Here is a 27789-nt window from a genome sequence, read left to right on the forward strand (position 1 = left end):
AAGCTTTCTAGAAAGTCTTTATTTGTCTGTTATGAATAATTGTTTTTTTGTGGTTATCCCAAATGATTTTATAAATTTCATAATTTTTATATGCCTGACTGGTATCCATGAAATATCAAAAGTACAATCCCCATCCAAAGAAACAAATGGATGTACTGAAAGGCTCTGATTAAATTGATTATTTTCAGGAATAAAAGTAACTTTATCCTCTTTCATTAATTAGATGGTGGTTTGGTAAAATTTTTATACTTTTAATGGTTTTTGGTTTTCCATGATGTTTTCTTAGGCAACATTCCACCAAATTACAGCTTTCCAAAAGTTGTAGTTTCGTGGATAATTCCTTAGTATGATAATCATTTTCATTTTAAAACCAGAATCAGGCTGAATGTAGCTTTTTTTTTGAATCTAAAATTTATGCTAAATTTTAATCTAAAATTCAAGACACTGATACCTTAGTGTCCCATTACCTTTAATCAGAAGAAATAACAGTCTTGTTGAAAAGTAAATTATCAAGCAATGAAACTTAAGGTTGTAGTAAGAGTGAAAAAAAGGAAAGGAAAAAAAAAACCTTGTCTTTTTTTTAAGGCTTTATGGAATAGAATTTGTATTTAATCAGAATGACTAAAGACCCTTTTTTGGCAATGAAAGCAAAAGAAGCAAGTCAAATTGTTAGATCTCTTGTTTTTTTTGTCATCTACTTATACTGCAACCACAACTATGTATAGTGCATTAATATGAAATACTTTTGAAGTACATAATTTTTTTTTAAATGGAACCTATACAAAAATCACATACTGTTGGATAGGATGTTGAAATGACTGGTGTGTAATATTTTTTAAAACCTTCATTTTTGGTCAGCACAAATTTCCTTTAATTTTCATTTCCAGTAGGATTTCATTTTGAGGTTTAACGTGTATGAAGCCAGTATAAAGTTTTACAGTGTAGTAATTCTGGATTCCAAGTCATTTAAGATGAAACCTGAAAGGTGAAGTTTACTTAAGAAAATTAATTTTCTTCTTCTGTAACATCTAAGTCTTCATCCTCTTCATCATCATCTTCTGCCTGTTGATCCTTTCTTAGTCGACAGGTAGATACCTGTTAAAAGTTAACACATTAAAAAATATATTAACTTAAAATATTTTTACATGCTTGGTATCTTTTTAATATGCTCTTACAGAGAAGGGCACATAGAACATGTATTTCAGGAAGATAATTTCTAGTAATGAAACTTCCCTACGAATTATTGTACTCTAAGGCTGAAAACAGTCACAGTTTTTTATTCATTTATCATGTTATTTTTGAGCAAAAATATGAAATTAACCATTAGATTCCAGTTGGATACCAGCACTTTAATAACATAAAATACTTCAAAGAAAAGGTACAGATTCAGGATATTATGGCAAATATATTTTAGGTTAAATAGTTCTTGGGTCACAAAAATAGGCATTTCAATGAGAATCCTCAAAGGGATAACAAAAACTCCCAAGGGATAACAAACTCCCATTTAATACTATGATTTAAATGGAATGAGTTGAGAATCTGAATTCACTACTTGGCTTTAAGTCCTTACCATTGCCACTTGGGTCGTCTTGCTTCAAACCTTTCTTGAGGGCCATCTGGTAATGTCTGGAGACACTGTTGTCACATCTGGGGGGGTGTGTTTGTGTGTGTTACTGGCATCTTGTGCATAGAGGCTAGTGAGGCTGCTGAACATGTTTAGAATACACAGGATACTACTCCCCATTCCCTTGCCAAATTTATCTGGCTCAAAGTCAATAGTGTGGAGGTCAAGAAACCCTGGAATGATGTACTTTTAAAGTACTACACAGATGTTAGCTAATTTTGGTAACATTAGCTCGAAATAGAAACAAATTTTGTATGTACTATGATACTAGATATATGGAACTTAATGTGTAAGGCACCTTATGCTGGAATGATAAAAATGTAAATTGGTTGGGGGAGAGAGGCATACATAGAAAGCAGTAAATAAATGAGTAAATAAATGCTTAGAGGAGAACCAAATGAAAATAGAAGGTATTGGGTCACATTTACCTAAAATTTAAATTTTGAAAATATTTTGCTCAATTTTGAATTCTGAATGCTGGGTATGAAAAAGGGTATAGATCTCTAGATCAGAAGTTGGCAAGCTATACCCCATTTTGCCTCCTGTTTATGTAAATAAAGTTTTACTGTAACAGCCAAATTGACTTGTTAATATACTGTTTATGGCTGCCCTTACTTGGGACATAGACCATATGGCCATTTTTTTCTATGGCCTCTTAGAGAACAAGGTTGTTCACTCCTCCCAGTTTTAGCCACCAGGTAACTCAGGTTTTCTGGGTGTGGAAGAAATGAGAAAATTGACTCTTACCTAAAGATATGTGCTTCTGTATCTAAGATAATGTTCAGCAAAAGATCTTTTTTAGGTATAATTTTCAGTAAGTCATGATAGTGGAATTTTTAAACCCTAAGCAGTTTGACTTCAGAATCTGTGCTCTTCATATTATACTGCAGAACAAATCTAGATTCGCATTCTCTTGTCCTTTCCACTTCTGCTCTCACATGTTCTGCTTTAGAGAGTATTATGTGCTATAGTATACAAGATAAAGAGATAAGAGAGCTGCGCCTAGTGTAATCTTCCATTACTTTATGTAAGAAGGTAGGAGGGTAAGTTATATTAAGTCAGGACTTAAACATTTTTAGTACTGAACACCACCAAAGGCAGCTGCTCAAATTCCTTTAAATTATGTATGGTTTCTAGCTTACCTGTCCCGTTCCAGATACACACTTAGCTGAGAGTGATCTTTGAAGAGGTGACTTTGAATTTGCTCTTACGATATCTAAACGGGATGCATAATCTGGTGGATACAGAGAATTTCGGAAAACCTGTTGGAATGATAAAGCAACATTATAAAGTAGATATCAAACCCTGGAAATGCAGAAAGCCATATTAAGTTCCTCTTAGTTAAGATTTTTTTTTAGCAACTTAACACATTTCCTCAGCAAAAGCTCATCCACCCACCCACCTCCACCTCCCAGGACAAAATTTCTATTACTCTTAATTTAAAAAAATTAAATACAAAATACATATTTTTAAACATTTATTTGAGAGAGCACACATAAAAGGGAGAGGCAGAGGGAGAGCGAGAATCCCAAGCAGGCTTCATGCCCAGTGAGGAGCCTACTTGGGCCCGATCTCATGACCCTGAGATCATGACCTGAGCTGAAATCAGGAGTCAGACACTTAACTGAGGCACCCAGATGCCCCAATACAAACAGTATTTTAAGTTGTAAAAATGAAAGCTAAAAAGTTTATTTGAGCCAGGTAAGGTGACTATGGGTCCTGAAACCATCACGTGAGAGCTTTTGCTGAGGAAATGTGTAAGTTGCTACCCTCAAAGAGGATGTTTGCCAGTAGGGAGGCTGCAAGTCAGTCATACCTTTGATTCTTTGTCTTCTGCTTATCTCAACTTTTACCAATTTAACTTGATTGCAGTATTCTGCTAGTATTCACATAAGAGTAAGTTGAAGCCAGTATAATTTATGCATTCCAACTTCACTAGAATCTGGAATACCTTTGTTGGTTTTTTTTCCCTAAAGCAACAGTTCCAAATACCACTCTCTTAAGCCTGTCTATATCTTTGTCTTCTCCCATTTCTTTAACATACAAATAGGTAAGGTTATCAGATGTGAATTTCTTCAGCTTCACTCCCTTTTTCCTCAACTCTTCACCCTCTCCCCTAACCCCCTTTTTAAGCAAATGTCATTCTGATTCTTTCCAAGGCGCATATTTCCTATATACAAAACTTGAAACCATAAAACAAAAGCTTGCTTTCTCCACAGGTTCCTTCCCCCAGCAAACAAGTTCAAGATCAATCTTTTTTTATATTCTACTTCATCTCTATTTGTCAAAAACATACAAGTAGGCTTTCACCTTCCACTGAGATTGCTCCTGCCAGAAACCACCAAGGTCATCTTTCTGTCTTGATCTTTACTGACCTTGTTATGAAACTTCTTTTCCATGCATGCCGTCTCTAAACTCTTCATGTGCTAGCTGCCCTACTTCTTCACATCTCCTTTTCTACTGCTTATACCTTAAATATTTTTAAAGGGTTTCCCTTAGGCCATGTTTTTTTTTTTTTTTTTACACCTTTCTCTGAAAGATCTTATCTATACAGCGTTTAATGCCTACCTTTCAAGGAATTCTCTATGGGCTTTCTCCTGATAGCCATACTTACAGGCCCAACTACCTTCTGTTCTCTTAGACCAACACCGTCTAGTAGAACTTTCTGAGATGATAGAAATCCTTGCTATTTTGTGCTGTCCAAAAGGGCTACGTGTGGTTACCAAGCCCTTGAAATGTGGTTCATATGAATGAGGAACTGAATTTTTAACTTTAGCCACATATGCCTAGTGGCTACTGTGTTGGACATTGTAGCCCTACATTTCATCTTTACAATGAACGATGTTACCATACATTTAGTAGACCAAACTAAAACCCTGGCGATTGCCCCTCAATTTCTCATCTGAGGTACTTCTATTTTAATTTATTGACTCTACACATTTTTCTTTATAGTTTACTTAGAATTAGCTTACTGAAGACCAAAATATATTATTAAAAAACTTTCTGGCTCCTGACTACCCAGGATCCAAATTCCTTAGGTGACATGCAAGGCTTAAGATGACTCAAACCTACCTATCATTCTTCACTTCTAGCCTATGTACCTATATGTAGAACATACTCTATTCTGCCTTTGCAATACTGATTCCTCAGAATTCCCCAGAATTCCAGCAAACTCATCACTCAAGAGCCAAGTCAAATACCATCTTCCGCTTTCTCCTATTCTCTAGTCAGTTTCTCCTAGTGTATTCTCTAGCTCCTATTGTTCATACCCTCAATACAGCTTTCATTTCATTGTTCTGTAATTACATATCTCTCCTACTAGCTTTAAGTTCCTCTAGAGCAAGGAGCCCTGTTTTATCTTTTCAACTCCTCCCAGCTTAAGACAGTAACATGATAAATGAATGATGTTAACATGACCTTAATCCCCATGTCTTTTGGGGAAAAAAAAACCTAAGGGATGTCTCTACACATTTCTTTAAACTTTAGAGAGGTGCAAGACACCAAAGAAATAGATGAGACTTAGACCCACAGGTGAGACTTGTGTTTTAGGGCACTTCAGGCATGCTAATTAGATTATTTAACATGTTACTGAGGACTCAATATTATGTTTTGGTGCCAGATATGGAACACTGGCACCCCGGTATTATATAAAAACTAGATGACTCATTAATCAACTGTTACTTGGAAAGGATATATTTTTGTTAGAACAACATTCCTTTTTTAACTGTCCTAGCAAAGATGAAGTTAAAAGTGGGAAATGGAAGACAGTATACACCCATGAGATAAAAGTCTAAACCAGTTAAATACTAAAATTAATCTCAATGCAAAACAACAGATTTACAGGAATATTTATTGGCAATAATGCTTTTCCCAATATGGTCCAAGATCTCTTCTAGGAGTGAGTCTCAAGATGTTCTGACGTGATTGCACAGAGATGATCTTTTGAAGGGGAAATGAGCCTGACAATGCTTTTTTATGTGAAGAACAAATAAGGTAAGATGGTCTGTAATATAACTAGATGCCTAACTGCAAAAAAATTTGCTGCTGCCAGATTAAGTCTCAGCAGTTCTTGTAAAGCATGGACCACGTAAGAAAAATAGCAAGTTCTTTCTCTGTTTCTCTCTACATATTTTCTCTACTTATTTCCAAGAAACCCTGTATTTAAAGGATCCTTTTTCTTCTTGGTACCTGTTTGGTATCATTTTACTTCCCCTGGTCTCACAGCTGTCCCTAGACTCCTCTCCTCTCCATGCCAATCTCTATAGGCATAATAGTAACAGTTTATGCCTATAGTTTGTTATGCTTCAGGATCTTTGTGTATCTATCTGTATCCTTTGCCTGAAAGGGTTGCCAGGGGTTCTCCTACACATTCCTCAAACTTCTCATTGAGAAATCATTCTTTGATTTCTCCAGACTATTTAGAATCCTCCATCACATATACTTACAGCACACTATATTTTTTATGAGACTGGTCATATTATAAAACTTAAATAGTTTGTGCTTCACAGATACTCTGTTTTTTACAAACTGAAGGTTTGTGGCAACCCTGCTTCAAGCAAGTCTATCGGTGCCATTTTCCCAACAGCATTTGCTCACTTCGTGTCTCTGTATCACATTTTGGTAATTATTGCAATAGTTTAAACTTTTTCATTATTATTATTACTATGTATGTTATGGTGACCTGTGATCAGTGATTATGACTCACTGAAAGCTCAGATGATGGTTAGCATTTTTTAGCAATAAAATATTTAATTCAGGTATGTACACTTTTTTAAAGATCTTATGCTATTGCATACTTAAGAGACTATAGTATACAACATTGTATATATTTTTTTTTTTTTTTTTAAAGATTTTATTTATTTATTTGAGACAGAGAGAATGAGAGAGCACATGAGAGGGGGTAGGGTCAGAGGGAGAAGCAGGCTCCCTGCCGAGCAGGGAGCCCGATGCGGGACTCGATCCAGGGACTCCAGGATCATGACCTGAGCCGAAGGCAGTCGCTTAACCAACTGAGCCACCCAGGCGCCCTACAACATTGTATATTAACTATACAGGAATTAAAATTAAAAACTTAAACAGACTATAGTATAGTGTAAACATAACTTGTATATGCACTGGGAAACTAAAAAATTCATTTGACTTGCTTTGTTGTGATATTCCTTTTGCAGAGTTCTGGACTGCTGCAATCTGAGGTATGCCTGTTAGTGTCTGAACTCCATGGTAGATTTTTAAGTTTTTGCTTTGACAACTCAGACCATTTCTAACTTATAATGCTAAATCCTCAGAACTTCGAATGCTGCCTGGCATATAACAGGTGCTCAACAAACAGTTGTTGAAGGAACATTTAATGAGGTAAATACTGTATCTCCATTTTAGGGATAAGGAAGCTGAAGTATGAAGAACTTGCTCAATACTGCCACACTAGAAAAGTGGGGAAGTTGATACTTTGTCAAAAACTTATCTGCCACACAGCTCTGAGATCTTCAGTTTTTATGAATCTCTCCTCTCACGAGCTACCTAGCTAGCTGATTAAGAATAGTAGTAAGAGAAGTGGTGTGACAAAAAACCTAACTAGGACCTCTGGAATGAGAAGGAAAATCTTAGGGTCCAAAAGAATTGAAGGAACTTTAGTGACCATTAACAAATGGCATCTCAAGGGCATTTTAGAAAAAAGGAGAATGAAAATACTTGTAAAGAGGATTCCAGTCTTGTAGGAAAAGTGGGGGATCAATTCTGAACCTGCCACTCAATGCCGTGTTGTTTCTTGTAGGGAATGGTGCACATTACTCATCAAGAAGCACACTTTTCTTCGCAGGATAGAGAGGATGCAAACACAGTGTCAGTAGTCAGACTTCTGGGTTTGGCTCCCAGCTATATTACTTATTAGTTAGGGGACTCTCTGGGAAGTTTCTTAACCTCATTCTGCCTCAGTTTTCTCTTCCATAGAAATGAGGACAATAAGTACTTCTATCAAAGTTGATGGGAGAATTAAAATATAATTAAAATGCATAGATCAGTAGCTGTCCAAAGTAATCACTTTATAAACATTTGCTATTTTATTATTTTACAAATGACACATATAAGCTTGATCTATTTTTTAAAAAAATAGGACATGAAAGGAGTGAAAATTAAGAGATCTTAGCTTTAGTATTTGGAAGGACTGGACCCTTAGGAAGCCATCTATTGATAAACAATAAACAAATATCATATATGCATAACTGACATAAAACTGGGAGATGAGATTTTGGCATTGGAAAACCTATACACACATATTAAAACATGTGCCTTTCTTCATTTTAGTCAAGCTGTAATCTGATTTTACTGACTTAAGTTTCCTGGAACCAATGGAGTAGTGAGAAGAGAAGGCCCAGGTGTGCTTTATGATGGACAGTTAATAAATAAACAACTTGGGGAATCTTCACAATTGTCAAAGGGCAGACACTCCCAAATTCTATCACTTAGTAATACAGAATTCTGGCTATATCTTGAAACTACCTGGCCTTTTTCACTTCTACTACAGAGATAAAATGTGGACAAAGTATGTCTCCAATATTTTACCTGTTTTAGCAAAAATACTTTTCTGCCTTTTTTCTTCCCTTTTAGAAGATAGGAGGGTAGGATATTTACTCTTCAGATGTGCTTGCTGAAGCCAGGCTTAGATATTTAAATGCTCTAACATTAGTTGGCCAATTGGATTTGCACTGAACTCTCAGTACAAAGCAAGCCTTATTATAAATCTACATTTATTTCATAGCATACTGATTAAGAATCCTGATTCTGCTATTTGTAGCTAAGTGTCTATGGTCAAGTTAAGTTACTTAAAGCCTCTAAGCCTGTTTTTGTAGCTGTAAAATGAGAATAACAACAGCACCTACCTTATTATAGGATTGTGTGAGGAGTGAATGAGAAAATTCATGTGAAGCTTTGGGTATTCTGCATAGCATAAAGCACTCAAATGTTAGCACAAATCATTGTTACGGTTAGTATACTTAAGTGACTTACATCGCCAGTCAAAATGATACATTGTTTCACATAATGGCCTTATTAACTAGCTATTAATAAATTAACTCTTGGAACTTTACCATGGTTAATTTGAAAAGTTAAAAACACATACTTAGAAAATCATAAAAGTTCAGCTATTTGGGACTTCACACAGTAAGATAAACCACTGTAGTGCTCAAAGTTATTTTACTTTAAGTTATTTACTTTAAGTTATTTTTACCCACACAACCTAATGCTTTCTTTTAAATATGTCCATCTTAATAGAAGAACTGAACTTGGATAGACATAGTCCTACCTCCAAATCTTCTTCTTCATCAATCTTTTGTATGTTTTGGTAGGCAGCAGTGTAGACCTCTAAAGCTTTGCCATGAAATAACATTTCAATAGTGATAAATTCTGAAAATACAGTCTAAAAAAAAAAAAAAAAAACCAAAGATTTGAATTTAAACAATCGTATGAATTTGTGAATTTAGTATATTTATTCCTTACTATAGTTTTGGCATTTTATGAAATACAAAGGTATCTCTTTTTCCACAGGGCAAATGAAGTACAAAAGATAACGGGAATAAAAATAGTTGGAAAGACCTTTTACAGCACAACCTTGGAAATTATACAAAATATTTCCTATCTGACCATTTACTTCCCTCTTATTTTTTAAGTTAGTTTTTGTATACCTTGTAATTGACATTTGTGATAAAAAAAGATCTGACTAAAATGTATATACCATTATGTACTACTCTGTCACCATATGTCTAGAAGTATTAGATAAAGCAGGTCAGTTCTAAACCTGGTATTTTGTAATTCCAACTGATGTTTAAACAATAGAATGTTTTTTAGACAGGAATTATAGCCCATCATATTTCTATGTGTTCTTGTATTCTCTAACCACAAAAGAATTACTTGGTAATTATATTGTTACCACTGATAATAGCATCATGGATTTGCATAGAGCCTTCCAGTTTACAAATATATAACTTGCCTAGTGTTGCTCACAGCTAGAATGTTGAAATTTGGGTCTGATTCTTCAAAGGTTACAGTTCTTGCTTACTGTACTGTGCTATTCTTGCTGGAATCAATCATTTCTTTCACAAATAAACTGCACGTAAACCCTATGAACTTGATAACTTATGACAAGGAAGATGATGCACTAAGAGAATGAATGAAGATGTACATGTTGATCTAAGCAGGGGTGAGATAGTCGGTAGGTAAGGAAAGGATACAAACCAGACAAGTTTTCAATAAAATAGGACCTTATCCTTTTGTTATCTTGTCCCTTATCAAAATAAAAAATCAGAGCATTAAAGTAGAAAGAAGTGGGCAGAATAAGAATAAGGTAGAAAATACTCAAGCATTGTCCTTAAAGGGGCAAGAGAGAAGAGATGGGTTATAGAAGACAAGAGTCAAATATCCATTTCTCTTCATTCCTGCTCTCCTGTGTTTACTACCCAGTTAGGAATGGTCCTGTACTTTGGAAGACAGTGTTACAGTTATCCCTTAGTGTCCTTTAATTCCCCCCACCCCCATCTCCATTCTTTCTTAAGGATTAGAAGAATATTTAAGGGAGTACTAATAGGTTTCTGATCACTACTCAGTGTAAAAACAGATCTGTAGTAGAAAAGTATCCCTTCTGGTCTGCAAAGTTTGGGCTCTGGGATAAGACACAACTATGACTCAACAGTGACCCTTACTGTCAATTCCTGTAGGTGACAGAGGATTCTGGCATACTGCAGTGGCAACTAATAAGCAGCATTATGCCCAAGAATCTCCAGATATCCAGGAAATACCTTCGAGGTGAATTGGCTTGTGATTAGGACTGGGACATAGAGACTCACTTAGTTGTCAGTCTTCCTAAGGTAGCTGCCTAGCTAGAAAGGAGTCAAGTGCCAATTAGGAGTGTGGAAACTCCTAGAGGGAAAACAGCAGAACTAGGAGTCAATGATAAGCCAAAATACTGAAAACTCCTACTTGGTTCTTGGTCTGCAGCTCATTTTAGGTAATGGGAACAATCAAGCACAGGCTTACATCTTTCCTCCTGAATCTTAAATTGAGAGATTTTCTACATTTAGTAAATAAAGAACTATATAAAAAACTATAGACATAGTTTGACTTTATTTTTATTCAAGGCTCGAACAAAATTTTTTCATTTACTTAGGCTTAGAATTATACAATAAACTCTTAAACTTGTTTCAGGTAAGTACAGAGGGAGGTTGGAGAAGCACATTTTACAGTGTTACATAGTCAACTATGTTTTAGTTTTTCTTGGATATTTACAGACCATCTGTTTACTTACGTGGATAGAGAAGAGAAGGTGTTTACCTTATGCTATGAAAGTACCTGAGAAATAAAATAGCCTCAAATAAGGGATTAAGCTTAATCACTCAAGGGAGTTAGGTGTTACTCCTATTTTTAAATATTTCCACAAATGACATTCTAAATCTTTAATAGATACACTATTTAGTAACTAGTGAAATCCAAACATTTACAACCTTATTACACCTAAATCTGTAGATTTAGGCTTAATTCAGTTCTATTCCACTGTGGTAATTTTGTGGAATATGTGAATATTTTAAAATATTTTTCAAATATGTGAATATAGTTATTAAATTTCTGATGGTCAAAATCTGTGTCATCTCTGAACTAACAGTTATTTAATACTAGCATGTTATAGGATTTATATTCCCCTTAGCACATAAGCCCTGAAAAATACGTAGATATGTCTGTCAATACATTATTTTTCTTTATTCATATCCTCTAATTAGAGAAACTACTGCATTCTCATTTTAAGACACTGATCAACTTTTAGTCTGTTACCATTTTCCAATTTCAAAATTTAGCTTTAATTAGTGATAAGTACTTTACAAATTATCTTTATAAATGGCTATTATTTACTACTTGGAAGGTGGGGGGAAATCACTCTCAAGTTTTGTGATACTTTGGTTTAATCTTCTATGGTTTGAACTTTTATTTCTTGACAAAACCTGTATTATAACACCTAAATAAGAGGAGAATGGCTCTACTGATTTTTTATACTGTTTATTTTTCTGTCAGAAACAGTAGTGGGAAATCAGTAGTACTGGTAATCTAGTATCCCAGGCTTGGAATTTTTGACCCAAGAGTCGATGAAGCCTAAAGATTATCACAGAGGAGAGTTATATCTCTGAGTATAGTCAGAAAAGAATACTGCCAATCATACTCTTTCTAGTTAGAATTTCATAAAATATCCGAAAATAGGCAGGAGAATAATAGCAAGGAACATTAAAAGTTAGATGACAACTAATATAAGAAAGAATATAAAAAGCATGTTTTTGAAATAAAATATTTTCCGTGAATGACCAGAAGGGTGGTAGAACTTTCTAGGAACCAATCATAATTAGAAATAATTTTCCTCAAATAAATACAGCTAACTTTCAGTGATCTCATATAATCTTATCTGGAATGGGTCAGTATGATCAGGGACAGAAGCATTAATGATTTCTTTTTTTTCCCCTTTTCAATTTTATTTTGTGTGACCAGAAGGCAATTTGGGCACATACTGATTTTTATTGGTGGGGGATGGGGGAGCTAATCTGAAATTCTTACCTGTTGGAAGTATTCTGTAAAGCAGGAGAGTATAGTAGTTAAGAATATAGGCTCTGGATTAAGATAAATCTGGGTTCCAATCATGACAAATATAAGAGCTATATAATATTAAGCAGTTTATATAGTATGTTCTTTTCCCTAGTTTTTCTCATCCTTACAATGAGGATAACAACAGTACCAACCTCAGAGGTTTTGGGGTTAAGGACTAAATGAGATAATCCAAGAAAAAGTACAGTATGGTAACTGGTTTAGAATAAGTGCTCAAAACAAGTTAGCTATTTTTATTACTCAAGAAGTACACTTGCTAAGTTAGAAAATGTTCCTTTTCCTAATATTAAAGCCTCCATTGGATTTAATTAGCAAGTAAGACTTTTAACCAAAAAGTCATAAAAGGTCTAACATTTTGGCAAGTAAAGGGGAAATAATGGTTCTCCAGAATAGAGGCTATTCAATAAATGATGTCAAGAGAAATTTTATCTACTTGAAAAGAATGAAATTAGATATCTACCTCATACCATATGCAAAACACAACTACCAGATAAAATGCTTAAATATTTAAAACTTTTTTAGATATCACAAATACTAGAAGAAAATGTAAGCAAGTATTTATACAAACTTAAGGATGAAAACAACCTTTGTAAGCATGACACCAAGTCAGAAACCAAAAAGGAGAAGACCCAACAGATGTGGCAACAAAAATAAAACTTTAAGGCAAAAACACACCATAAACAAAATGGGAAAATACATTTGCAACATATCTTCTCTTTAATATAAGGGGTTAATTTTCTCAATATAAAGACTTTACAAATTCATATGAAAACTACCAATATTCAATAAAAATATAGGCTAAGGAAAAATGTGGGTAATTTACTAAAGAAGAAATGTGTCATTAAATATATGAAAATATTCCGTCTTAGTAGTAACTGCAAATTAAGATGACACTGATTCCTTCACCTCTCAGATTAGTTATTATTAAAAATACTGCTACTCTTCATTAGTACACTGGGTTACTCATGCAAGGTTTTGTAGAAATGCTAGTTAAAATTTTGTGGACATAAGTTTAAAGCTTTGTGGACAGACGGTATCAAAATTTAAAGGGTGCATGTTCTTTGAATCAGAAATGCCACTCTGGTAACTTATCTGAAAAGAATAACTGGATCAACAAAAAGGCCAATGTTTAATGATGCAATGAGATTTATAATTGCAAAAGTAACCTAGATATCCACCAATAAGGACTGGTTAGATAAAGTAATATATCCATAGGAAAATACTATGAGGATACCAAAAAGGATGATATGCATCTGTTTCTTAGCAAATATGCCCATGATATATATTAAATTTTAAAAAGTGATGCTACATATAGTGTGGTCCACTTAAATACAGCTCTATGTATAGGGGAAATGCTATCATGCTCCTCATAAGGATGTTGTGAGGAGTAAATGAGTTTATCCACATAAAATGCATATAATATGTGACAGTCAATACCTAAGAAAATTTGTTATCATATCTATTGTGTATATGTGCATAGAAAAAAAACTGGAATGATATAAACCAGAATGCTAACTGATTATTTCTGAGTAGTAGGATTATTACATTTTTCTCAATAATTTTGTGAAAAAAATTTATGGTGATTTTATATTTAGTTGTAAGAAAAATAAAGCATTTAAAAATTAAATTTAGAAGATGTTTCTTGCTCACGTTAGCTACTTTGCCACATACTGCATTCCTGTCCCTCTCTGTTCCAGGAGTGACCCTGGTCAAGATCTTTTCTATAGATCTGAAATTCCCTTGACATTCACCCTATAACTGATGACTTTTCCGATTACATGGGAAACAAATGGGACTGTGATTTTTTTTAAGAGAGAGAGGAGGAGGAATGAGCAGGGGGAGGGGCAGAGAGGGAGAGAGAGAATTTTTAGCAGGCTCTATGCCCAGCATGGAGCCCAGTGTGGGGCTCCATCTCCTGACCCTGGGATCATGACGTAAGCCAAAATCAAGAGTCGGGATTTTTAACTGCTTAATGGACTAAGCCACTCAGGCACCCCAGGGACTGTGATTTTTCATTCACATTGTGTACAATAAGTTCCATAACAACTTTTCTCAGAAAGACAAATTTTTTGCAAGGTTCCTATGAAAAGTATCTAAAAATTGTGCTACCTTGCAGATTAATGCTGCTACCAAAATTCAGATGGACTTGTAAATTAAACCCACCTCGAACACAGTAGTACAGTTACCAGCAGTGCTCACTCATTCTGCCCCCTGGGAGGTTAAGGAAGGAGCCAGAAGCTCTGTCCCCATCTGAAGCAGTAGCCTGATAACAGGTAAGAATAAGAATGTTCTGATGTTTCTCTCAAAATTATGAGTGGCATCAACGATTTTTACTTTTTTAAGAATTTTTCTCATAAACAGAAATGTGAGACATGCTTAACATCAACAAAGGGGGGCAATAACGTAACTCTTTTTGACTTGTCTTTGAGGCTTCTGGTATGGGATTTGTGCATCCCTCTTCATCATAAAAGATCTCAAATGAGGCCTGACTTGGAAAAGAAACAATCTGATACTGAGGAGGAAAGATGTATAAAAGGGGAATTCAGAACCGTAACAGAGTTCAATATCAACCTCTGGAAACCATTTCTGGAAGTTTGCTAGATCGTGGGGGTCTGCATTTAAAGTGTAGGTCGTCACAGATGACATAATCTTGTAAGTAGAAAATCCTAAGCGATCTACTAAAAAACTATCGGTGCTAATAAATGAGTTCTGCAAGGTTGCAGAATATAAGATCAGTGTGCAAAAATAATTTCTGTGTGCATTTGCAATGAACAATCCAAAAATGAAACTAAATAAACAGATCCATTTACAATAGCATCAAGAATTACAAAATACTTAGGAAAAAGTTTAAGAAAAGAAGCACAAAACTTATACTTTGAAAACTACAAACACAGTTAAAAATACATTAAGGAATATTTAAATAAATGGAAAAATATCCCATGTTCATGGATTGGAAAAATTAATTTTAAAACGGCAGTACTCCCCAAACTGATTTACAGATTTGATGCAATCCCTACCAGAATCCCACCTGACTTCTTTATACAAACTGACAAGCTGATTCTAAAATTCATACAGAATTATAACAGATCCAGAATAGCAAAACAATCTTAAAAAAGAACAAAGGACACCTCATACATCCTGATTTTAAAATTCATATAAAGCAATGCTAATGAAGATAGTGTGGTACTGGCATAAGGAGAGACCTATAGATCAATGAAAGACAAAGTCTAGAAATAAAACCATTTCAACAAGAGTTCCAAGACTATTCAATGGGAAAGAATAGCTTTTTCAAAAATCGTGCTTGGGCAACTGGACAGTCACATGCAAAAAGATGAAGTTTAAACTTCAGTTCACACCATACATAAAACTTAACTCAAATGGATCAAAGGCTTAATTGAACCATGAAAACTATACAACTATTAGAAGAAAGCAGATAAATCTTCAAGATCTCAGATTTGGCAATGGATTGATAAACATGACAAAACATAAGCAACAACAAAAAATACATTGGACTTCATCAAAATTACAAATTTTCTGCTTCAAGGAACACCATCAAGATATTGAAAAGAACCCTAAGAATGGGAGAAAATAATTTCAAATCATAGATCTGAAAAGGGACTTGTATCCAGAATAGATAAAGAACTTTTACCACTCAATAATAAAGACAACCCAATTAAAATATGGGCAAAGGATCTGAATAGACATGTCTTCAAGGAAGATATACAAATGGCCAATAAGCATTAGTAGGGAAATGCAACTGAAAACCACAATGAGATACCATTTCACACCCACTAGGATGGCTGTACTGAAAAAGTCTGATGAACAGCAAGTACTGGTGAGGATGCAGAAAAATCTGAACCCTCATATTACTGGTGGGAATGTACAATGGTGCAGGAAGTTTCTCAAATGATTAAAGATAGGGTTACCATATGATCCAGCAATTTAATTAGATATATATGTAAGAAAAATTAAAATATATGTCCATACAAAAACTTGTACATGAATGTATCATTAATCAAAATAGCCCAAAGGCAGAAACAACCCAAATGTCCATCAACTGATGAATGGATAAACAAAATGTGGTTATATCCATATAATGGAATATTTGGCCATAAAAAGGAATGAATTACACTGATAGGATACATGCTATGATACGAAAGCATGTATATAGCTAATATACATATAACATATATATATATATATATATATATATATATATAGCTAATAATGAAAGCATGCTAAGTGAAAGAAGCCAGTTATAAAAACCATGTTATGATTCCATTCACATGAAATGGCCAGAATAGCCAAATCCATAGAGACTTCAGATTAGTGGTGGTTACATAGGGCTGGGGTGGGGATGGGAGGGTTGGGGTGTGGGAAGCAGTAAAGTACTAGGTCTTACTTTGAGGTGATAACTGTTCTAAAATTGAGTGGTAATGGCTGCACATATTGGAACACACTAAAAACCACTGAGTTGTACATTTTAAATGGGTGAATTGTATGGTGTATGAATTCTATCTCAATTTATTAAAAAGTAGGTTTCTTCTTGTCTTACATTTTTGGTGACCACCAAGAGACTTCCTTCCAGGGGCATAATACTGTAGGCAAAGAGAAAAGCTTGAAAGCCCCTTTCTTCTTTGTGCACCCTCCACTCTGCAGTCCCTCTATGTCCTAATGCTTCAGGAATTGTAGGAATTGCAGTTGGGAATTCTGCACTCACTCACTCTCTGCCCATTTTGTAACTGGTGGTTGCTCAGGGAATTAAAAACATCTGTAGAGGTAGTCTGAACCTGAAGTGAGCCCAAAGATCAGAGACACTGCCACGTGTAAAAGAAAATTTTGCGGGCATGAGGAGCAGTGGTGGATCCACGTGAGGAATCAGACTGCCACCACTAACGAAGCCCTTAGGTGGCAATGGAATCAAGCATACCTCACAAGTCTCCATTCTCATCGTTCAGGTTAAAGCTAATTATTTTAATAACCTTCCTTTCCCCCTCAATTTAAGAGATGATGTCAGCAAGTGTAAAACATTATATCCCACCCACACTCTCCCACCTCAGTAAATGGAGTTTGTCTCAGGGCAGCTTTCTGAGATGCTCTTCATGCATTACACAGCAGAGTGCAAAGTGAATTGAGAGGCTTTAAAAAAAGGTTTTTGGTCTTCAGGACCAAACTAGAGACCTTTGAGCATGGCTATCAGAAAAATCAAAGTTCTGAAATTGTTTGAAACTATGATGGGGGGGCGGGGAAGGTGCAAATGAATGTTAATTCATGGACTTTAAAAAGGAATGATGATTATTAAGTGGCATATGGTGCTTATTTTATTGATAAGAACATAACTTTTGAAAGCAGGATGTTTTCTTTGTTAATAGTTATAAAATGACAAAAATATTTTTCTTTAAAGCTTGATCCCGGGAAATTTGCAGTGAGCCAAAACACATCCTAGATGACTTGTTTTAAAGGACTTACTATGGTCACAAGCAATCCTCCAAATCTGTCCAGGTGCCTATGAAAAAGTCACTGAAGACCTTCTGAAGTCCATGATCCCAAAGGTGTCAAATCTACTGGCTTTTTACAATAAAATAAGGCAATTCTTGTGATACCATATCATGGTGGATGTAACTTTATGTGGTTGGCTACTCTCACCTATTCATTTATTTGATAAGATGTAGTTACTAGAGAGTACTAAATGAGAGTGTATTATAATGGAAAGCACAGATTTTTAAAATACATAATTGTTTATAGTTCAGATTTTTGGCTATGATACTTTGGGTAAATTACTTTATATCTCTGCTTAAATTTCATAAGATATGGGTTAACACCACCTCATTCTTACGAGGTTGCTATAAGATTAAAAGATAATACATATTTGGTGCCTGCAATAGCACTGGATGCACAAGAACATAATAAATGTTAGTTTCCTTTGATTGAACAGTACTTGTGATAACAAGTTGAGTATCTGAGGAAATGGGAAAATAACATTTGATATTTCTTATTTATAGTATCTTTTTCATATAGACTATGGGCTAAAAAAATTAGTAATTTAAATTTTTTATACATTTAAATGAAACAATAACATGAGAAAACATGTTTTGAACTTTAAGTTACTTTATTACCTTTATATCCTTTATTTTCTGCTTTTCAAAATTGTCAATAGTTTCCTCCAGATGACGAGTTGTTCGGGTAGCATCCATTGTAGCTCTCTGCAATTCAGTTTCTGCCTGCAAAAGAATTCCCCAACCAAAGATATAAAAAAATTCAAATTAGAACCCATTCAACTGAGTCTATTTGTAAATGTTACCATTGCACTACTGGCTTTTTGGCATAACAACTGTAAATTGTTCAATAATATATTTTACCATATAAAATAAGATGATTTATATAATAAGCACGTGCAGAATAAAGAACTTTAAATCTATTAAGTGACATGATTCCTGACCTCACACGAAAGAAAACAAAACTCCTTCCCTTTCTTCCTACAAAACCATTTTTTTTCCCTGTATTACCCTTGGATTATTTACTGTAAAACAATTTTCTATATTTTCTACTGCTTTCACCTATTTCACTGTCTATGTCATTTATCATTCTATTCTTTTTCTTCTCATTCTTTCGCCTTTAATGCTTTCTCTCCAAAAAAGGACCCATGACTTAAGTAATTTTCTAGTTCTCCAAATGCATTAAATGTTTCTAATCTTATAATATCCTAATCAGATATGGCAGAATATATACTATAAATATTTATTTCAGCATGGGGTATATTTGTATATTCTTAGAAGCTAACAATATTACACTGTTACTATTTAGTTAGTGCTTAGTACAAAAGATACATATACCAGTAACAAATTAGATGACAAGTCTAATGCTTTGCTTCATATATTGTAATGACAACACTCATACTATTGTATAAACAATATGGTAGCCAGCAGCCACATGTGGCTATTTACATTAAGATTAAATGAAAATTTAAAAACTATGTCCTCATTTACTCTAATTGCATTTCAAGAGCTCAATAGCCATATATTGCTAGTGGCTACCGTAAAGGGCAGAACATTTCCAATCTACTCATGTATTTCTCTTAAAAAAGCATCTCTTACTTTAGAACAGTTGTCACCCAAAAATATTTAAAATATTTTGTTAAACAGCAGAGGTTTTAAAAAACATAGCCTAATTTTCTGATTAAATTCTTTCTAATAGTTTTGTTTCCTATACTAATGTAGTATATTTACTCAAAAGTATCAAATATCATCATTTAATAATTAATCCATGGGAAAAATGTGCATTTGTCATCAAAGTTTAGTGACACATATTATTCTGACATTTAGCCCTTGCTTTCAAGAAAAGATATAAATTGAAATAAGTAAAAGAGTTTACTATAAGGATCCATTTCTTGACACACCACTTTATTACCCACCTGTGACTGAAATTTTTCATAAAGGAAAAAATACATTTCAAAGAGAACAATTTTTTAAAGTAAATTAAAATCATATGCTCACAGAATTATATAATCTAGCAATTATACATTAATTATAACTTCATAGTGATTATGTACTCTTACATTTAGATTAACTCAAATGAACGATTTTAAGATACTAAGTGTAAAAGAATATTTTTATACGTATGTGTGTGTGTACATTTGCCATATAGGGTGTAAAGTTTTTTAAAACCATATAAACTTTTAACTTTTTTTTTTTTTTTTAAAGATTTTATTTATTTATTTGACAGAGAGAGAGAGACAGCGAGAGCAGGAACACAAGCAGGGGGAGTGGGAGAGGGAGAAGCAGGCTCCCCTCTGAGCAGGGAGCCCCATGTGGGACTTGACCCGAGCCGAAGGCAGCCGCCTAACGACTGAGCCACCCAGGCGCCCCTAAACTTTTAACTTTTAATCATACCCAGTAATCAAAAATAATTTTCTATATTGCTGGGCTTGAGATTTTTAAAAATATACCTTCATCACAGGAAATTCAAAAGTAAAATAGAGCTCCTTTATAGATTCATATGAAAAATTTCTAACAGTTATTTGATGCACGTTAACCTACTAATGAGAATACGCAAGCAGACTAACTTCTTAATACTATTACATGTGACTCATATAGTTCTTCACTTGTGACTACTTCCTTTTGACTTATGTCTTTGCCCTCCCCATTTTACTGATAAAAGAAACAGTTTTAAAATTTAGATGGGTAGGCAGAATTGGCTAAACCAAGGGAGAGTGGGGAAGCAGAAACTACAGCTGGTACATCTTACTCTTCCACCACCCTCCAGCAACTACTATTTGTTTCTGAAAGTCTCAAATCCTTTTACTTAGGCATAGCAACTCACCCAAAATTATACAGCTATTTTTAGCAAAGAGGATACGGGTTTCTATTTCTTCTTCTTTTCTGAATATTCTTCAAAATCCTATAATGGGTCAAGTTGAGTAGGAAATGCTTTTGATTAAGATACTATGATATAACTCTCTGAGTAGAGATATCAGTATATTTAATGAAAAAATGGCTTCTGAAATGGTGAGCCAGAGCCCTGAGATTCTTCTTTACCCCATCCTCTTCTATCAGTGCTACTCCATGTTATTTTACATACTGAACTTTAACATGCCTCTTTTGAATTGTCAGATGAATTTTAAGGGTCCATCCTGGTAAATATTCTGTAATGCTATGAGTGGATATTTTTATATTTATATTGAATATGTTTATATTTAGATTGTCCTTTATTTTCTATAATAGTCTTAGGTTGTCAAAATCCACTCACTTTCCCAGTGAGCACAGCAGTTCACCTACAGCAATAATCTATTCCTTTGTTGTATTTATTTCCCCCCATGGGAACCCAATTCTACTTTCATCTACAGTGTAAGACTACCTCCTCCACGGCAGTGTTCACAACAGACCATCTAAGTCAGAAACATCTTTGTCTTAGGAATATTCATTTCTGTGTTGAGTCTCCATACCAATACCCGATTCAATCCTACCAACTACTCAGGATTCCAGATGTGACATTTTTCCTGCCTTTATGTATTTTCCTCCAAACAAAACAATAAAATTTTGACCTCTTTCTTAAAAACTGGTGACAACCTGGTCTCTCCCTTAGTCCCTAGTTGTCAGTCATAAATTTTTCATCATTCTCTGGTTTGCCTGACTTGCTTAAAACCCAGACTCCATAATCTAGTTGTAGATCTTAAGCCTCAATGAGATGTTCCTGTCCCAGCCTCCAATGGGCACTTCCAAGCCCTATGGCTGCCCACTTTTGTTTATTTCAAGGTTGGGCATATGTACCTTTGGTCCAAAGGAAGGAGGACCAGGCAATTGGTACAGCCCCAAATCACTGCTCAAGGGATTCCCCTCAGGAATGGAGGTGCTCTGCAACTTCAAATGCCCCCATAGAGCCACTCCTCCTGTGGTTTCTGGCTGAGCTGGGCAGTAAAAACCTTTAGGAAGTAGGAAGGAGACATAAGAAGGAATGGGAAAAAGAGGCAGTGGGATAAATTAGTACTTTCTATACAATTGCACTTATCCCAATTGCTGGCAATTAGCCAGGCACTATTTTCTATTCTTTTGTTTAGTCATGAACAAGGCATATCATTCTTAACAGAAGAGCCTTGTTACAGTAGACAGCCCTATCTAGATCCTTTTGTGTCCAGCTATGAACCTCAATTTTACTCTAGAATCTCCTGAAGGCCTTTGGCTGGTAGTCCGAATTGTGGTTTCACATTGTTGTTGTTTTTAAAGGTGAAGGGAATTATACTGGGGAAAAATGACTCTTCCTTCCTTTTCTCAAAAGTGGGGCAGACAGGGCATTGATATATTGGATTCATGATAGATCTTTAAGTTAATTTTAAAATTAATATTCAGTCATCATGTGAAAAAAAACCTCAGAATTCTGAACTTACTTTTTATAAAAACATCAACTTTTTAAGCGTTTTTAGTATCTATTCTGGAAAACAATGAGGGGATTGAATTAGGTGGTGTATTCTCTTTATAATTAGTTGATTTCTATAAGGAGAATTTGTAAATGCATGTGTTTCTTTTCAACCTTTATATTCAAATTTTCTGCACATTTAAAAGCAGAAATGCGTAATTTCCATATATATTTACTTTTGTACAGCATACCTTACAAAACATTTTTTTAAAGATCAAAAGTCAAAGGATACAATAACATGTCGATCCGATGGATTTCGCTGACGTGTTCTTTCTAACTGAGTTAACTGTTTAGCTTCTCGATTCCTTGCTGTTAATGTTGCTTTGAGGTCATCCTGAAAATAAGCATTTTTGATTAATGAAAATCTCTGATTTAAGAAATAAAATACACACACTCTGTTTTAAGAATGGGAAAACACTCCTTGTTTGGTCCAGGCATTACCAGCACAGGAATTATTACTGCAAAATTAGTGTGTGTCTTTGTGTGAGAGTGTGCACATGTGTGTTTCTTTAACACCCTCTCAAATAATGACACAGACAAGATAATTTCAATGCAAACCTTTGACCACATATATAATTTTATATACATACACACAAAATTTTGATTGTGGTGGTAGTTATATGTGTATATACATTTGTCAAAACTCAATGAACACTTAAAACAGGAGAATTTTATTGTCTGTAAATTATACCTCAAAGTTGGTTGAAAAAACAGAACTTGGGGTTGTAACATACAGTATGGTGACTATAGTTACTAACACTGTATTGCATATTTGAAAGTTGTTAAGAGTACATCTTAAAAGTCCTCATCAAACGAAAAAAAATTTCTAACTATGTATGGTGATGTATGTTAACTAGACTTGTGGTGGGTATTTCGCAATATATCCAGCTACTGAATCATTACGTTGTACACTTGAAACTAGTATGTCAGTTATACCTCAATAAAAAAATACAACTTTGTCATACTCACTTTTAGTCTACATGTTATTGCCTGCTTTAAAATGAAAAATATAATCTTATGTTCATTTAGTAAAATAAGTTCATGACTATAAATATTAATATTTTAAAGTTTCTGTAATAAAGTATTGCTTCATGTTGCTATGGTTTACTTAGTAAGCTCATTAAAAATATTTCATTATTCACAAAGTTCTAAGAAATGAAGCTTCACAGAGTGTGTAAAAAACTGTATAAACTACGTTGTAGTTTTTATTAAGAGGACAGTTATTGGAAACCTCATACTCTTTGCCATAATAGTTAATAATAGTAGGAAAATGAATTTACTTACTCGTTTCATTTTTACAATGGTTCCATAAGCTTTCAAAGGTTCAACTACTTTGGCTTCAAGTCTTTCAACCTATTGAAAATTATTATAAAATATAACTGAAAAGAAACATAGACATATCAAAATTTAAATTCTGAAATAAAACCTGGGCTATTTAACCTGAACATAATTATTACACAGAGTAATGTTTTAAAATGTTTAAAATGTCACAGTTTATAAGTAAAAGAATAATCACGAGCAATTGATAAAATTCAGAATCTAAACTCAAACACAATAAAAGCTGTTAAGATGTAGAGTAACACTGAAAGCAGAAAAGCACCTAGTATGCAATATGGCAAGAAAACATTTCAGGTTTCTAAGAAATTTATCTCTGTCATACGATCATCTCTGTATTATTTTTCTTCATTATAGTAGCTTTTGGGTAAGTTTCAAGACCTCTCACATATTAGTACAGCTACCAATTTCAGTGTGTTTAGCATAGTATTGGATATTTTACATATATTATCTCCGAAATGTAATAGTCCAACTTTCCAGGTAAGAAAACTGAAGCTGAAAGATACAGCATATTGAAAAAATTTAAAGCGACACAATCCTCAAAAGCAAAAAGAACTGTATTAGCTGCAATCCTTTTCTGGGAAGCCATTTGTAAATTACCAAAGCTTGGAGAAAAAGATAAATGGTCTCAGTGTTGCTGAGCTGTCAAACTGCATGGTTGATCTTTTATTTAGAATTAAACTGTTTTTCTTAAACATTACGATTTTTATCACATTTTGAGTAATTACTTCCTTTAATAGCACTAGTGGAAGGCACTGAAGAAATGGGCTTTTTAAAGGCAAATATAGCATAAGAAAAATAACTCCTGGACATTAAAATTTTCTTTATCAGGACAGGTAACACAAGATGACATTAATTGTTTAAAATGAACATGTATTATTTGTGCAGCAGGAAGAAGGCTTTTTTTGATGATACATGTTTATATAGTACATTTCATTTCATATTGATTTTTCTATAAACAAAATGTATATGAATGTTTCACTTTAAAAGATTTTAGGAAAATGAAAAAAATCAAGTTCTCATTGAGCATTTAAGTATTAGGAATCCTAAAATCAAAACCATGAATACTCAGGATAGTTTCGTCTATCTACCATTTCGAATAATCCATACGCTGATTATTCAGTGCAAGGATTATTCAAGTCTTTTTTTTCTGTTCTCCTTTTTGTCGCCTACCTTTTTTGTTCATTGTTCATTAGCACCTCCACCATTTGGTAAGCAAGGGAAATAAAAAGGAGAACAAATGTAAATCAATTCACTTTGCTATTTGATAAATAGCATAAAGTTTTTCTAGAAAGGGGCACTGAAATTATTGTCTTAACATAGGATTTTAGGGTTATCAGTGAGTATATATTATTTTTGAAGTCCCCAGTTAATGTGTAACTGAGAGTTGCTTGTTTATTATAGAATATCATATGACAAGAACTCAACTTTTCCCAAAAAGTACCCCCAAATGTAATTACTACTCAAATTTTGGTACGAATAGCAAGTATAGGTTCAAAGATCATTACCTTCACTTTGTTTTTGTCATTTTTTTTGATGATGGAAATTTCTGTATTAGGCTTTTAAAAAGTACCAAAAGCACTGATGAGAGGAGTACAAGAGAAGCAATACAGCTTCTAACTGGGCAACTTCTAACATTTAACCTGTATCTTGAAAACTAATATAAGTAAAGGTGCTTATGAGGTATTAAAAGTAAAAATGAGCTTTTAGAAAGAAAACAATTACAACACCACCTTCTTCCCTCCCTTCCAAAGCAAAAAAACCAAAACAAAACAAAAACAAAACGACCCCACAGTCTCACTAGTACCTATGATATCAATCAGTAAATCAATGCTGCTTTTTTTTCTTTTTGTCAATGAAATATTGGTCAACTTTCCAGAGCATTGAAGCAACAAAGATCTCTTGTCCGTTCATTACTTATTCACTCACATTACGACTCTCAACATCTTCCATCTCCAGACATACTTTAAAATATACTTACGTGCACACCAGACACAAGTCATGCTCCTTTTCTTCCCCATGGGTACTGTTTACTACCCCTGTAAATAGCCACCCCTTGGCCAAAAGCTGGCAAATGAAATGGGGAAATTCAGGACTTCAGGACACCCTAAAGTTTAGTTTGAAAACGGTAAAATCACAAATCACAGGAAGCTTCCCTTTAATAGACTCACACAATGTTACATGAAAATGTACGTTTATCATCAAGTGTGCGTTCGCCACTGCAGTTAGGTGGATTACAAGTGAAAGTCTTCACGGGTCCTTCATCCACTACTTCAGGGCTCACTCATAACAATGACGCTGTGACCTCCATACCTCTGCTTGTCGATAATCCTGAAGTTTGGCAAACTCATCAGCAAAGTTTTTCAGGCCCTGCTTTAAATTTGGGGTCTCTGTAGAGGCATACACGTTGATTTCATTCACCAGTAGATCTGCTTTGTCTCGCAGTCTGGCAGTTTTCCGCACATAAGCAGCAAAGATTTGGCACAGCTCTCCGAAATGCTTCTCCACATTTGTGACAGCATCTTGCAGTTGTCTGGTTTGAGCGTCCCTAGAGAAAAAGATGACACAAAACGCAAATCATTCTCATTAGAGATGAGATGGCTTCATCTCCACGTTAATTTGATATGCAAACATTCCCGGGGCATTTTGCAGCTTCGAAGGCACAAACCATCAACGATCCCACCATCTCCGAGGGGCGGATTCTAGTTCTCTAGGTCCCCTTTTGGGGCCTGGCCTCAATACCCCCGACAGTGTAGGCGCACGAAGAGGCCGGGCTCTGGCCAGCCGCGCCGCTGCGGGGCGGCGGATGCTAGGGCTGCTCGGCGAGGCCTGGGCGCCCCACTGCCTCCCAGCCGTCTGCACAGCCCGCGGCAATGCGGGGCCCGGCGCCCGGGGAGCGTGATCCCCGAGATCGCCCATCCCACCCCTGGCCTCCGGGGCTTGCTGCAACCAGGGGGAGGTAGGCCCCAGAGCGCAGCGGGCTCGGCCCAGACCCCGGCCCAGGCTCGCAATTCGGCACGGAGGCCCCACGGAGAGAGGCTCCACTTCCCCTACCCGAGCCCTCGCACGGGGGGTGGGGGTGGCCCTGGCCAGCGGAGGCCCCGGGGCTGTTACCGGTTTTCCATGCTGCGCCTCAACATGTTGCCTTGCGCACGGCCGGGGACCCTGACCGGGGCCCAACGACCTGGGCTCGGAGGCGTCCGAGCGTGCGCCGGGGCGCGAGCCGCCGCCTCCTGGAGCCTGAGAGCCCGCCCCGCGCGCCGCCGCGCCGGCTCCGGCGTTTCTACGGCAACGCGGCGCGTCCCCGGGCTCAGGGCCCGAGTCGGCGGGAGCGCGGCGAGGGGAAGCCGGGGGGGGGGGGGGGGGGGGGGCGTGCCGCGGCGCCCAGCCCGAGCCCCTCCGGCGCGTTCGCCTGGCGCTTTCCTTCCCGCCGAGTGTGGCCGGCGCTCGCTGGCGGGCCTTTCGTCCGCGTGGAGAGCCGCGCTTACCAAACACCGCCTCCAGTCAGTCCTTCCAGCCTGGACTGCGAGCCAAGGAGGGAAAAAGCCAATCAACCAGTAACTAGGAGGGAAACGTACAACTAAAGGCCGGTGGGGTCCAGTTACTGCTTCTGCGCCACTTAGCCTTGGGACATCTGCTCAGCGTGTCCGCTTGCCTGGGGTGAATCTGAAACTGTGGGCTCTTCGGAAAGCTGCCTTTGGTAAGAGCGATGCTTACCGTCTCCTCTTGAACTTTTCATTTTTTCAGCAAATATTTGTTGAGTTCCTATTTTCTGGAAAAGATCGTGTTAGACACTGGACTAATACAAAGATGAGAAGAAAGGACCCTCATCTTGAAGGACCTTAGAGTTCGATGCGGTGACGACCACTTAAACTGTTGAACAGTACGCCCGGAGACAAAAAAACAAGCAGGAGACTTTTCTTTTGCCTTTGAGCACCCATGTTCTTTGGGCTCTTTTGGCCTTCCCTTGTGCTGCTCTTCCAAGTAAACACTGTTAGTACTAAATCCAAGCTTTCTGTCTCTCAAGAACTCTCTCTTGACAACTCTCACATTTCTGTCTTCCTGACAGCGTTAGGGGCCTCTTCCTTGCTAGTGTACTTTCTTGATTTTGTACTGTCTTCACTTAGTCTAGACTGGGCTCTTGGAGGTAGAGGAAATGTAATTTTGGTCTTATATTCCCCAGTGCCTTATGCTGATAAAAGTATGTTTTGGACAAATGGATGTCCCCAATCCTTTGTTACCTCTCTTAGGAAACTGCCCTTATTCTCTTATGTTACAATGTATTCCTCTTC

At 35.9% G+C, this 27789-nt stretch overlaps 2 protein-coding genes across 4 annotated transcripts in view; one reads left to right on the top strand and one right to left on the bottom strand.

Moving 5' to 3' along the window:
* Window positions 1–17858, top strand: part of RBM12B (RNA binding motif protein 12B) — a 29726-nt gene extending 11868 nt beyond the window's left edge. For 2 of the 3 annotated variants that reach the window (XM_078072227.1, XM_078072228.1), the window contains exons 4-7: window positions 5510–5617; window positions 14370–14526; window positions 14683–14905; window positions 17658–17858. The gene's annotated coding sequence lies outside the window, so the exon portion shown is untranslated. Of the gene's footprint in view, window positions 1–5509; window positions 5618–6792; window positions 6817–14369; window positions 14527–14682; window positions 14906–17657 lie in introns of all 3 variants that reach the window. The other variant, XM_078072226.1, reaches the window with a different exon arrangement.
* CIBAR1 (CBY1 interacting BAR domain containing 1) lies at window positions 1–26818 on the bottom strand. The gene is made up of 9 exons (XM_078072229.1): window positions 26612–26818; window positions 25811–26045; window positions 23447–23515; window positions 22395–22496; window positions 20355–20360; window positions 18370–18474; window positions 8922–9035; window positions 2767–2886; window positions 1–1095 (listed from the first exon to the last, which is right to left on the bottom strand). The coding sequence occupies exons 1-9, from the start codon at window positions 26635–26637 to the stop codon at window positions 1006–1008; spliced, it is 867 nt and encodes a 288-aa protein (XP_077928355.1). The 5' UTR covers window positions 26638–26818; the 3' UTR covers window positions 1–1005.
* Between the last annotated feature and the right edge of the window lie 971 nt (window positions 26819–27789).

Source organism: Halichoerus grypus, chromosome 5, assembly GCF_964656455.1.
Source record: "Halichoerus grypus chromosome 5, mHalGry1.hap1.1, whole genome shotgun sequence".
Taxonomy (NCBI): domain Eukaryota; kingdom Metazoa; phylum Chordata; class Mammalia; order Carnivora; family Phocidae; genus Halichoerus; species Halichoerus grypus.